This window comes from Peromyscus maniculatus, chromosome 7 (genome assembly GCF_049852395.1).
Source record: "Peromyscus maniculatus bairdii isolate BWxNUB_F1_BW_parent chromosome 7, HU_Pman_BW_mat_3.1, whole genome shotgun sequence".
Classification (NCBI taxonomy): Eukaryota; Metazoa; Chordata; class Mammalia; order Rodentia; family Cricetidae; genus Peromyscus; species Peromyscus maniculatus.
The window spans coordinates 74,649,409-74,664,450 of NC_134858.1; the positions used below are offsets into that span (position 1 = coordinate 74,649,409).

Below are 15,042 nucleotides of genomic sequence, written 5' to 3' on the forward strand. Positions count from 1 at the left end.
AAAACTTTGTACAGACCCCACCAGAAACCGTTAAGCCCTAATAAATATTTCTGGCAGGTTTCAAAATCAACATACAATTTTACATATCAATAAAAATTTGTCAATAAAGAAATGAGGTCAGGGAAGGGGAAATCCTACTCACAATAGCTTCACAACCAAAAGAATATATAGGAATATTAAACTGATAGCAATGGGGACACAATACCCCAACTAGACATGTTATGCCACCAAGGAAAACCTCCAGTGTCAGAATGGGCTACATTTTGTTCATTCATTGTACAAAGGGGCCCCATAAATTCCTGTAAATATCACAGACTATTGACAATGCTATTGGTTACCCTCCACAATAGTAAGAAAACTATTGCTGGATACTACTTATTTTTGCCATCAAACATGGGGAAATTAAGCAGGTGCCCATGGGTTTTTTTGTGAGTTTTCTGTTTCATTTTGTTTAGTTTGATTTGATTATTTTCTATCTTACTGATTTTGGTCTGTTTACTTGTTTTAATTTTCATTTTTTTTGTCTTTTAGTTTTGGTTTAGAGTTAGTTTTGAGAGACAGAAAGAACATAAAGTTGGATGGGTTGGGAGGAAGAATCTAAAAGGGGTTGGAGGAGGGAAAAGAATATGATCAAAATATAGTGCATGGGGAAAAATTAATAAAAAGAAAAAATAAAATACCTAAGAATAACACCAACTAGGGAGGCAAAAGGACTATAGAATTAAAATGTGAAAACACTGAAAAAAGAAATTGAAAGGAACAGAAGAAGGTAAAAAGCCATCCCAGACTTAGGCCTTGGCAAATTTAATATTGTAAAAGTAGCAATAATATCAAAAGTTTCCCACATATTAAAGGCAAACCTCACCAAACTATTTTTACATACCTAGAAAAAATCCTAAATTCACATGAAAGTATTAAAATCCTTGAGAAGCCAAGGTAATCCAAACAGAAATATCAATTTTCAAAGTACCTAAATAGATGATTTCAAATTATATTATTGTCACAGTTATAAAAACAGCATTATATTGGCATAAAACCAGGTTATATAGACTACCAGAATACAATTGAATGGAAATAAACCCACACAGCTACTGAAATTGTATATATATATATCTGTCTGTCTGTGTCTGTGTGCATGTGCGTGGTGCATACATCATCCTTAGGATGTCCACCTCCTTCATTGAGACAGAGGCTTTCATTGACCATAAGACTTACCCATTAGGTTAGGATAGCTAGCTAACTAGTGAGTCCGAGGAATCATGTCTGTCCCCACAGTCCCTGTTGGGATTACAAGTCCCTGATAATACATACAGCTTTTTTAAATGTGTTTTTGCAGCTTGAACTCAAGTCATGCTGGTGAGACTTGATGGGTGTAGCTTCTGACATTACTAGGAGACACAACTTCACAGCAAGCTTCCTGATCCTCTGGCACTACTCACATTTATAATGGTCAACTTGAAAAATCTCTCAAAGAAGCTGTGGACAGGAACTGTGCAGACAAAGAGTGAGATAAGCATAGGTAGTATCCTGTCTTAAGCCAGGAGACATAACTATTCCAAAGGCCTGTGATCATAATATTCTGCAGTTCTAGACATAGGCTGCCTTGACTCTTAAGCCCAAGGAGACCTTGTGTCATAGAGATCCCTGTGAAGAGACATGGAAGACTGTATCTTCCCCTACCAACCAGTCAAGTTCTCTAATGCTCTGCCCTGTGAATAGCATCCATTTGGTGCAGCTGTCCTCTGTTTTGGAGTTCCATAGTTTAATACTTTTAGGAACAAAATCAAAACAGAATTTAGAAAATCTATTTTAACAAGGCCCTTATCTTATAACTAGAATGTGCTTTCTTTGAGAGGTCCTGAATATGGCAATGGCCAAACTCCTTGAGTCAAGATACAGGAGCAGCTAAGGTTACACAAGTTTCAGGACACATCTATGTAAAGCTTTCATAAAGATACTCTTCCCCCGCTGACCGAGGGATCATCAGGCACTGCCTACCTACCAATTATTCCTTAATCACTAAGGCCTTGGACTGTGACAACAGAAGTAACAAGTGAGGATTCTTAGTGCGTTTGCTTAAAAACAAAGAACAAAAGAAAAAAATAAAGTCTCTTGAAGATTCTTACCCCTACATACATCAGGTAAAGTGCAATAAAAAAAAAAAGGTCTCCCTTAGCAACGTAAATGCTGGAGACAAAAACTGCAATGCTTTAGTTATGATTTTACAATTTCAATATGAAGACAAGGTCATGAGAAATTTAATGCCAAAAAAAAACGAGTAATGAAAGCTTAAATATGAAGTAAGCATATCTGATTATATCCTGGAGGAGAAATATTATTTCAAAGGGACATGTTTAAAAAAAATAGAAGTGAGCAAATTGATTTGTTATGTTATGATAAATTATCTATTACACATATTAAACAGCATATTCACGATAAGTTATCTCTTATATATAAAGCAAAGAGAGAAAGAGAGGGAGGGCTGGAGGGAGGGAAGGAAAGATGGAGGAAGGAAGGAGCATTCACAAAGATAGCACTATTTGAGAAAAGCCAAATCTTATGGGTTAAACCTTCCAAAATGAATGTAACACTACAAAAAGATTCTGTTTCTTGCTCCTTAAAACAGTCCAAGTCATTTAATCATTTCTACAACTAAAACGGTTCATGTAAACATCTTAGCTTAAAATATGAGTCAAAACTTCATCAGGCTTTGACTCAATTATGACAGAAGAGACTGAACCACCTTGGTTGAAAATGACTTTTGAAAAAGTGGTAATTTATGGCATTCTGTATAAAAGGAGGCATTGTTCACCCTATCTATGACAAAGACATTTGCCTGTTACTTCACCTGGGTGGAGCCAGGAAGGGCAGGTGGAGGTCACAGCTAATATATAACTTGATGGATAATTAAATAGAAACCTGAAAGCTGTTCACATCATCATCAAACTGGAATACCAAATAGAGAGAAACTGGGAGAGAAGGGAGACAAGCTGCATGTTTTAAAATATCAGGGGCAAAAAAAGGAATGAGAAGAATACAAAGAAGAAACTTCCCCCACAATTATCCTTTTATGTCTCTGTGAGTGCTAAGGAAGAAATTCTCTAGAGCAGTGGTTCTCAACCTTCCTAATGCTGTGACCCTTTAATACAAGTTCCTCATGTTGTGGTAACACCTCACTACAAAATTATTTTCATTGCTACTTTATAACTGTAATTGCTACTGTTATGAATTGTAATGTAAATATATGGCATGCAATCCCTGTGAAAGGATGAACCCCAAAGGGGTCACAGTCTACAGGTTGAGAACCACTGCTCAAAATGGTCATTTTAACCAAAACACATCCTCTCCTCCAGTGAAGCACATCAGAAGAAAAATGAGATGGAAAGGGCATACATACTAGGAAACACCTTTTCTCATAAAGAAAAAGAAGGTGTTTCTGCAGAAGTCAAATAAAACAATAGGAGTCACCCCTCATTTCAATCCAGACCTTAAAGCTTGGCTCTCTAAGGCTTTACTGAGGGAATAAGATATCTAATGACAGGGACTGAATTGTTAGTATAAAGAAGAAAAAATATGTTACATGTTGCTCTGCAAAAAAAAATGAATTAAGCTATTGTTTTTACATTAAAATGAAAATATTTGGTGGAGAAATTACCATTATCTAAATATATTGGTTCCATGATCAGCAAGTCATTGTTTATTTTGCATGCTCACAAATCATCAAAGCAAACTTAACAGCATTCCGTCTCAGATCTCTGCACCTGCGGCATGCTCACTAACCCAATCGATTGCAGTAATTATATCTAGCTCAGCCTTTGGTTATCAATAGTAGCACTGTTCAAAATGCATGGTCATCATTGTAAGTCCATGTAAATCCATATATTTAGGGTAGAATGAAGATGTGTTGTAATAATTCAAAAGGACCATAAATTGATACAATAATAGATTTGGAGTTAATTTCAGGAAAGCATAAGCTTCATTCAAAGGTTTGGTGTGGTTTACTCCATCTAATGCAGAATGACATTGACTGCCTTAGGACATCCTGATGTAAAAACTATTAAATAAAACGTCTCAATTTCTAGATTTTGCATTAGTCTCAAACCTTGCTTTTAGCCCTGAGAGGCTATTTCCAGACAAATTTTCAGCTCCTAATCTGTTCAACAGGCTGCCCAGCTGTATCATGCGAGCTACGATAAATACATCTCTGCTCAGTCCCATCATCTTTAGCATCTGACACTTTGTAACAGCGTTTTGAAATCATATTTTATGGCAGTGAACCTGCGAGGGGAAATTTATGAACTTAACCATCCCATCCAACATCTCCTGTCATGTGGAACTGCCCTCAGTACAAGGGAGATTAGTGAATGTGAGCTGCTTCAATTTGGCCGGCTGCCTGCCTAAGGAATGCTCTATTACATGGGCGAATGAGATTAGCCAAGTTTGGAAGCATTCGATTTGTTCTACGGCAGATTGGGAGAGAGCAGGAGTGAGTGGAGCTGAACATGAATGTCTCCAGAGGAAGTTCTAGTCTGGTATCAAAGCCAGCATCATGAGTCATTGACGCTCACTGTTTTTTGTTTGTTTGTTTGTTGTTTTGTTTTTTTAAGTGGACCTAACCTAAGTTGTGAGCGAACTTTTCGATTTGCTTCATTGTAGACTCAGGACACAAAGGATTTATAAGTCGTGCTCAACATATAGAAAGCAGTTGAGTGTAAACGTGCCTTTGCTGCCTGTACAGTGGCCCCAGGATTCTACACTGCCAGCAAATGAGGCCAGTGGAGCTTTGGAATGCACATGTAAGTAGGATGCTAGATTTCTTTCAATTCTTAAAATTCTTTGGTATCAGATGTCCTACCCTCAGGTCAGATGTCCTACCCTCAAACAAGGGCATATAAAAGAATTAATTAATGGAAAAAAATACAATTATGCCTGTAGTCCATAAATACTTGAAAAACACATTTTCATCCAATTATCTGGAAATACACAGGTGTAAGTTGCAACAAAAACAAGGTTTAGACTTATATAACCACACAAGCATGGTGAAGAAAGAAATGGCAATTCTTTTTAATGACAAGAATTTTCTGCACTATAAATGGAATTCATCATTGCACAAGACAATGAAGGTGATAAATTACAGACAAATTAACCTGATATGTTACAAGGGAGCTTGCTTGAAGAAAAATTAAGTTTCAAGATCATATAAAAAGTAAAAATCTTTATTTTATAGCAGTTAATCAAATTTTGAGGGATATAATTTGCATAGATAATTATATGTGAAATTTATTTTAACATCTGTAGTTCATTTCCATATAAACACTACATTATATTCTAATAACCTGTCTACAATGAATTCCTAATCCAAATATCACATTAATCTTCAAAAATATTAGTTTTGTACAAAGAATAGGTACTTTATATGTGCTTTTATTGACAATGAAATCTGGTTTCCTAACAGAAATTTCCATTTCTGTAATATATAGAATTAACCATGATAAATTACATACCAATAAGATTTCCCCCCAAAATGAAAACAGGCTGCCTCTAAGCCTCTTTAAAGGTTCAAACTTATAAGAACTAGAGCAGTCTCACAAACTGAACATAAATAACTGGAAAATATTTTAATATTAATTTTCCTCTCAATTCTGAGATGAAATCTCACCATGCTGTCCAGTCTGGACTTCAACTCAAGCATCAGGAGGTCCTACTACCGCAGCCTCTCAGGAGGCTGAATCACAGCTAGACACTGTTTAGCCATCTCCACCTCATTATATGTATAAAATCAATGGCTCTCCATGAGAAAAAATGATGACCCTTTTCAAAGCTACATAAAGACTTCAGAGCCATTCAGGGTTAATCAATCATTTAAACTAACCCAAATCTTGGAGTTTAAGGGATCCATGAAAAGGAGTTGGTCCTCATGGCTTACTGTACATATTAAGAAACTGAAGCTGGGGAAAGCAGTATTTCTAAAGGTCAAAGAGCTCACACATGGCACATGAAACATTCCTTATATCTTACAAACACAAATGTAATTTAAATTTTAACAATGTTGCTAGCTATCACTTTTAAATTAATGTTTAAAGAAGGTATTATACTTACGTTCTTTTATAAACCTATCCATTATAGATTATGAAATGCGATGAGTTTACATGTTCTGATTACATCCAGCATTTTTCATTTTACATTGCTTATCCACTTAATATTTAAGATTTAGAAATGTACAGCTCATGCCTATTTGTTGCATTTAATAAGGCAAAATAGAAATGTACATTTTCTCTTTGGTGGCAAAATAAAGTTTATATAAATTTTAAAGATTCCACTTATTTTTATTTTATGTATAGGAGAGTTTGGCTTGAAACATGTAAGTGCATGCAGTACTCAAGGAAGACATAAGGAAGCATCAGATACCTGGAAATAAAGTTAGAGACAGTTGTGAGCCACTATGTGGGTGCTGGAATCTGACCCTGGGTCCTCAGCAGCAGCAGTGAGTACTCTTAACTGCTGAGCCATCTCTCTAGGCCCTGGAGTTTTATATTATGTATATGTATATTGCCATATTTTCCTATTATTATAGAAAGTCACCACTGACAGTTTTCTTTTCTCTCTTATCCAGCATTCAGCACATATAATGCAAATAGAGTACACACTCTCTACAAACAGTTGTGAAATGACTTGAACCCTATAAAGTAATTAGTACTCTCAAGCTAGAAGAATTGCATTATCCCTCAAACCTACTATGTTAATGCAAATCTGAACAATGGAATTTTTGTCAACTCTAACAAATCTAAAATATCATATATTCTCAAAAATAAGCTGTCTCAGAAATAATAATTCAATGCCATGTGGCTACCCACAGCATGCTCGTGAGGTCTCGAGATGAATGGTGTAGGTTCCCACCCAGTACCTTCACTGGGTTGATAGTGTTTTCTTTTAGAGAAAACTTTGAGATGCTTCAAAATACCACCCTTGATTAATAAAGAATTTCTATTTGTATATAAAATGATTTTTTTCCATTTTCCAGGGGTAGAACCTATCAAACATATTTTTTTACACTTATACTATTGTTACTTTATACGGGCACTTGTTGTAATACAAAATGCTTTCTTATATGTATACTCACCTGCTCAGAAAACAGGCTACTGTTGTCTTCAAGGTATTTACTGAAGGGGTTGGGTTCATAAACTTCTTCCTCCTTTCTCAGTAGTAGCTTGGATTTGACAGGTACTGGGCGAATTACTCCAGGCTTAGTCTTCATGAAGGAGAAATTTTTTTAAAATAGAGGTGAAAAACACTATTAAAAATGAGTCCTTTTATTGTTGTTACCCAAATGCTCTCACAAAATTTTTCTTTTGAAATTTGAAGTTGTTTGAAATCATAGATAAAGCATCCCAGAAATTAGATTGTTTTAACAATGTAACTAGATGTAAAAAATCAATATAATTGTTAACAAATTGTAATCAATTAGTTCATTGATTACAGTAGCAACTAAGTCATAAAGATCTCCTATCACAATCTGAAATTGCAAAACCACACCAAACATGTTCCTCTACCCTTCATTTGACAAATGTTTTTTGAGTACCTGTTCTGCAATGTACAGTATAGGTATAGAGGACCTTGGAAAGTCCACCCACATTATGATTAAGCCACACTCATATTACATATTGCTGAACTATATCTAGAAGGAAAATAGAATGTGATAGAGAGATTTGGGTTACCTGCAATTACTGTGTGTCAATGCAGGAGCTGTAACATGCCCTAGTTTCACTTAAAAGGTAGATGTACTGAAATGAAGAAGCTTTGTGAAGCTGCTACCCAAAGTGGAAAGCCCTAGATGAAGGCCAAAGCACCCATGTGGTCCAGCTGGGCTTCCTATCCCTTAGTTCCCTAGGACTGTCCTCTCCTTATACACTGATGTAGTTTGTATCAGAATAGCCCTAATGAACACATCAGTCACTGTGAACTCATAAAATTGTAGTCAGTGACAATATGAGAGGGAGTTTCTTTCACTTGGGGCAATTTCTAAATGTTTCACCAAGTGTAAAATCCTGTGACACTGTCAAATACCACCAAATGATTGATCTGTTTTGAAACCAAGCCAAGTAAAAATTCAATAAAAAGAGTGCCCCTCTTTGTTTGAGCTCTTCTCTGTAATCATTCTTCACAACCTCACTCCTCCCAGAAAACTGTAAATTAGCCCTGCCTAGTCAAACCTGGTGCTCACAAGTTAAGCCTTAAGAGACTACATCTATCTCTCTGCTCCATAAAGCACTTGATGTATTTTGAGTCTTGAATAAATCTCTCTCTAATACTTTTTCCAGTTGCTATTTCCCTAGTTGTTGTCCTTGTACACACCAAGTGGGAAAATACAGATTGAGAAAGTGCTTTTCTTCCCCAGCCTGAGAAATAGCTCCGACTTAAGAAACCCATTTATCTCCAGAGACAAAAAAAAAAAATGAGCCAGTAGTATCCAGTTATTCCACAAGTGTGAGAACAGTATTCCTCAAGTGAACATAAGAACACCACTCGGGCAGTCTCCAATTCTACTGCCTGGTCCTGGGACCATGACCCTATGTTGAACACATGTCCTTCTTTTCCATGAGGGGCCCTGCTAATATCTCCTTCCTTCTCCTCAAATCCCTGTACTTTCTTCGTGAAATCAATATAGGAAATCCAAAAAACCTCACACGTGCCCAAACCAACATGGAACTTGAAGAGTTTAAGCCAGGTGTCAGCACGCAGAGAGGGAAACACTGCCTGGCAGAATTTGATATGGTAGAGAATCTCTGCGCCAGAGAAACATGGCTGCCTCATTTCCTGTATTGCAAGCAGATGTTTTGAGCTATATTGGCCTAGACTTGTGGCCACCTTCAAGGATGAGATCAGAAGAGACTGTTTGGGCCGGTGAGATGGTTCAGAGCAAAGGAGGTTGCTGTTTAGCCAGACAATCTGAATTCCATCCCCAAACCCCACATGGTAGAAGTTAACAACTCCCTTTACTTGTCCTCTGTTCTCTGCAGTATGTACACACACACACACACACACACACACACACACACACACACACACACACACTAAAATTTTAAAATAATGTAAAAAATAGAACAAAGGAAGGAAACTTTTCAAGGTGTGAAATCTTAAGTGCAATACATTCAGTATCTCAGTCAGTTACTGACACCTCACGTTGCTTCTCTGCCAAGCTTTCTGCTCCTTACTTTCTGTGTGGCCTTACTTTCTGTGTGGCCTTACTTTCTTAGATATGGTGGCCTTCTGATTTCTAGACGATTATTGGACCTCATTTCCTGTTTCCTTGGTGCTGTGAAGTTTTTCCTCTTTTCATTATTATTAAAAAATGAATCTCTGACTTTGTCTACCTGAAGTATCTGAGTCGTCCATGTTCTTTATTGCTAACTTGGTTTGCACAGATTGCTTTTTCTTAAATTGTGCATTGCCTCTTTCTTTGTTTTTAATTTTGCTTCTATACCATGACTTGTTATAATTGTCAGTATTTTATAGCCATAAGTGGAAACCAGAGGAAGGGAAAAAACAGACAGAGATTGTCTTTGATAGTGTTCACATTCCCCATCATATGACTTCTATCATAGCTTCCAAATTCTCTCACTATTGGTCAGTTAAAAACTCTAGTCATAGCCAGGCGGTGGTGGCGCACGCCTTTAATCCCAGCACTCAGGAGACAGAGGCAGGCGGAGCTGTGTGAGTTCGAGGCCAGCCTGGTCTACAGAGTGAGTTCCAGGAAAGGTGCAAAACTACACAGAGAAACCCTGTCTCAAAAAACCAAAAAATAAAAATAAACTCTAGTCATTGTACACATCAAATCAAGTTGAGGGCACCCCATGCCTCCTGCTCTTGTTCTATATTCTTTACAGCCAGTTCAAAGCCTTGTGGGCCATCTGGGAGCTAAAGAACACCCACTCTTCTAGACACCCTGAATCCATTCCTCATCTACATAAGAGCACTAAGGGTTATATGTTGATTTTTCACAAACACTGTAAGAGCTTTCAAGATAGAAAGTCAGAAGTCTTCCAGTTAATATGTGAACCAAGATCTACAGCTAGGTCAGTTGGTCCAAGGATCAGGTTTGGGATTTTCATTGCCCCTGTACCTTGGCAACAGAGAGAACAGGAGAGAGGAACTAAAAATCTTTTCAAAACACCTGCTTTCCTATAACATGAGTGAAATCCTTCCATTTTTTATTCCATTTAGATTGATTTAATCTCTTCATTTCTATTACCAACCTGCTTTTGAACCATCACAGCATCATTCTGTCCTTCTCTGTTTTTTCCCACCAGATCTTCTAAATGTTCCTGGAACATTATGTCACCCCATGTTTTCCAGGTCTGATGTATGTATGTATGTATGTATGTATGTACATATGTGTATATGCACACACACGTATGCACATATACATACATCTCAATGAGTCTAAAATTTTCAGTCTCTAGATTTGATTAACAAAGCATGATAGCAGGATGAGGGGAGGATCAGGACACAGATTTTCATTTATGAAATGCAGGTATTAGACAATATAATTTTGGAAAAGACATTTGATATATTGAACCACATGAAGTGTTATAATTCTAATCCTTAACTGTGTCCTTTCATAATGGGTAGTGCCACATAATATTCCTAATGTCTCTGTCTCTTTTGGAATCACACCACATAATATTACTGCATCAGCCTTATGTCAATGTACTCAAATCCATCATCCAAATGTAGTTTTAGTGTATACTTCGGAAAGCCTTTAACATACATGATGCAGCAAGAGTTAACATGGGCACACAGGAGGCTCTTCCACAGGGGCTTCCTTTCTGCTCTTCCTGATATGTTGTTTCTTTATGGCAAATGATCATGAAATTTACATTTTCTCAACATGAAATTACAGCACAAAGCAAGCTCATGGTTCCATTCAAGAAGTTTCCTAGTGCCTTGCCACTCAGAATAGGGCCCATAGACCTGCAGTTGTGAGCACCACCTGAGAATCGATCACATGGTACAGACCTTAGAGCCATCCTTGACATGTGACTGCATGTTAGAAGATCCCTAGATAATTTGTGTGCTAAGTAAAAACTACAGGGCACTAGACCAGAGTGTCTATCAAATGAGCTGCTCAGCTGGGGCTGTCATTGCCATTCCAGACAAACATGTTTATGGGGGCCTTTTGTCTCTCGTGGAAGAAGAGAAGGCTATTCTTTATAAATTTCTCATCTCTGTTTTCTCTTTGCTCAAAGTAATCTGTTACCCTTGGACATCAAGTAGGAGTTCTCTTGAAGGATTTCCTTAATTTTTGCAAATCTAATTTGCTAAGTCTGTGTGCAAACAAATATAAAAAAAATTAGATGAATCAGATTAGAAGAGTCCATAAAAAGTAAGTTACTGTAAAATTGTCACTGTCCAATAACTAAATCCATCCACAGAGGGTCTCTTGTCACTTGTAGAATATCGAATGACCAGCCTTGACAGACAGACACATATCTCTCCAGTTATGTCAGAAAACAAGATTCTGTAAATTTTTGTCTGAAATACGTGGTAAAATTGAAAGGACCTTTTCACACAGTTGATGCCCGGAACATGGAAAGAACAGTCTCCAGACAGAGGGAGAGTTAGCTGATTCGAATAGCTGACTCAGAAATGAATTACTCTAGATTTAAATATTCTGAAGCGCCTCAAAAAGAAAACACCTGTTTGTGAACTCTGAAGACACCTCTCTCTGAAGCTATTAGGACCTATTCTGACAAAGGAGACCTCTCCCAAAACTGTAGTGTCCGTGGGGATGGATATAACACAACTCTTAACTCAGGATTCACAGCCTAAGCAAGCACTCCATGGAGTAACTATAGTGTAAATTGCATCATGCCATTCAACTTCCAAACAATGCCACTCACTTCCATATCAAATCATGTCAACTGATCTTTCAAAGGTTCCTTTGACCTTCTCATGGCAGAGATCTTCCAGTGCCTGACCTTCCCTGTCTTCAACTGGCTTTTCCCTTTCCAACTTGTCCTCTGCTGCTATACCTCTCACACCAGCACACTCACTCGAGTTCCCTGACTATGACTCACTGCCACTCACCCACTGGGAACCCTCTCCAGGAGTTTTCACTTGCTCTGCCCTATCTGTGGATTTTGTTTCAAGTATATGCTCAAACATCACCTTATCAGAGAGCTGTCTCCTGATCATCTATATAAAATGTTCATCTCTACCACCCTGTTACATTTGCCGCCATCTGACATCTGTGTAGTTGTTCGTTGTCTTGCTCTATCTACTACAACACAAGCTCCATGAGGCCAGAGATCTCTGAAGACCTGAATTTGATTCCCCAGAACCCACATAAAATTGTCACCACGGTTGCCTACACACTTGTAATCCAAACCAAAGGATGTGGCGACAGGAGGATGCCTGGAGCTTGCTGTCCAACCAGTCTAGCGTAATTAGTGAGCTCTAGGCCAGAGAGAAACATTGTCTCAAAAGAAGTGGGTGGCATTCCTGAGAATTACATCTGTGGTGCTCCATTGGCCTCAAATATGCATATACAGACACCTACATATGCACCAACCCACATATATGCACTCCCTTGGTCATATGTGGTGAGTGGATGAAGTCCTGAGTGAATGTGTATTATTGACATGAGCATAAACCACGTCAAGGACCCTGACACCTCAGATCCATGGCAAGTCCTTCCCCAGGTGAGGCTCAGAGGAATGGCAAGGCCTTCCTCTGGTTCAGGTATGGATGTGAACAATACATGCAGACAACATCAACTGCAGCTTCCTCCTCCAGGATGACTGCAGCTGCAATTGCTCCCCTCAGGGCCTCCTACCCAGATTAGCTCGCCTGCCCCTTCCTCCCTCATGCTGGAGATAGTAAAATAAATGCACTCAGTTTCCAGGCTTGAGTGAGACATCCTAGTGTATGGCCCATTCAGTCCCAGGTTTTCCTCATGTGTACCTGTCATTTCTTCATTTCCTGTCACTACAGTCAGGTCAACCCAAAGCCAAAGCCATGCAGGTTATGAAACCTATAGATGCTTTCATTAAAAAAAAAAAAGGGTAATGTCATATTTTTATTTGTATTTCTGGAAAATACAAATGAGGAGTGAGGTAGAACTTATATCATATCTCACTCTACTGTTATCCTTCTGTGAGAAAAAGTCTGGGATGGAAAGAATAGAGTTATGGGAGTTTGCCATCATGATTTTTTTGGAGGGGGAAGTGCTGAAAGACATTAGTCGAAAGCTGCTATTTATTTGTGTTTACATATACCATACGTAAATTTTTGCTTGAGCACTGTTACTAGGGCACATAAAATTGGATTTTTTTTCAGCCTTGAGAACTTATAATCAGAATTTTATGACAGCAGGTTGATACTGCCTCTGGCTATAGACCAAAGTGGGAGATTTAGTGCCAGCAATGACCTAGCAAATTGGTTGCCAACATTTTAAAATGATGGCTTCTTAGAGCAACCTCTTTCCTAAATTAGTAACTTCAACAAATGGGATGATAGGTTGCCTGTAGCTACAGTAGTAAATTATAAGGTGATATGATGGGGAACAAAAAAACACAAAAGGGACCCAGTTTTCAAGTCTGTTAGCTCATGTTTTTGAATCATAAGATTTACACAACAGTAAATAGGAATGATATAGCACATAGAAAACACTGTGGACCTGCTAGAACCTCAACTGATTTGATGGATAAAAATATTTTTAAAGTGACCTGATTGTTACTTGTTTCTGTTTGCTTCTGTCTTCTCTCCATTCAGAAGTTGATTTTTTTCCTTAGATACTTTGTAGCAAAAAGTAGGACTCCACAATTATCTACAATATAAAATTGTAGATAAAAGAAGCATTGTCTAATTTATTTATGTAACAATTCACTCATTCATTCAGTGAATGATAACTGCTTCTACCCCATCAGCAATATTATGTACTTGAATCTTATACTTATGCTCATTTTCCTTTCAAATAAATATATCAGATCTCAAAATCTTCCAGTATATGGTAAACCTCCTGAGAATGAAAAGCAGTTCATTTTTAAGCTATGGGACCACTGAGATGGCACAAGGTAATTATGGGAGTTTAATGAATGAGAAACATGACAGAATTTTGTAAAGAAAAAAAAAGAGAATTTTGAATTTATATAGACTGTCAACTGTAAATAATCTAGACAAATCATGAAAACATCTACTTCCTGGATTTTTTTTTTCAAAGTTTTATAACTACCATAACAACTGTATAAAACTAAACACGGGCTTCAGTAATTATAAAGCACATCCCGTGGCTCAAGCACTGTTTTGTGGACTATACACAATACAGATTGAACTATTCTGATGGAAAAGAAAAGACAATAACATGAGTCACAGCTCAGGAGGCGTACATGATGAATGCTGTAGCTCCTAAGTGTGCTGTGTCAAAGAAAACTGGTCAAGGAGAAACTGTCTTTGAGTTTAAAGAAGACATCAGTTCTACACAAAAAGCCTTTCTAAACAACAGGGATTTAAAGGCCCTCAGAAAGCTGAGTCATGCCCAGTAAAGCAGGGTACAACAGCTGGCACTCGGAACCAGAGACAAAGCCACTGCCGGCTTAAGGCTCTTCTTTATTCCATTCCAGTAAGCTGCATTTGCTCTTACTTCTATGGGGCCATGTGGCTTATTTTCTAAACCTCTTGCGGTCTGCTCTGCAGATTCAGCAGCCCATCCTGAACAACACTGAATGGTTTGCAATGACATGGACTTCCAACAGCAAAAGAGCCAGCTGTCATCTCACCTAGGCTCCCCTCATAAAACAAAAATCAATAAACAAATAAACAGATCTTACCCATCTTGTCCAAACTAAACTGTTTCCCAAGCAGAGAATAAAGGACATGCCCATCTTTGTTAACACTGAGATGGTCCAGTTCCAGAATTAGGAAAGCTTCACCCAAGCTTCAAACTGACAGCCAACGATTTCCTCTTGTTTCCTTTTGATATGCTACAGGAAGCACTATGCAGTTTGCTCCAGGGTCCCAGATGCCCCTGCTCAATCTGCCCTC

The 15,042-nt window shown here is 37.9% G+C and overlaps 1 protein-coding gene across 25 annotated transcripts in view; it reads right to left on the reverse strand.

Moving 5' to 3' along the window:
* Nucleotides 1-15,042, reverse strand: part of Mlip (muscular LMNA interacting protein) — a 267,045-nt gene that overhangs the window by 77,868 nt on the left and 174,135 nt on the right. For all 25 annotated transcript variants that reach the window (XM_076575407.1, XM_006973727.4, XM_076575409.1 and 22 more), the window contains one exon: nucleotides 7,121-7,249. In XM_076575407.1, coding sequence (XP_076431522.1) covers nucleotides 7,121-7,249 — 129 coding nt within the window. The remainder of the gene's footprint in view (nucleotides 1-7,120; nucleotides 7,250-15,042) is intronic.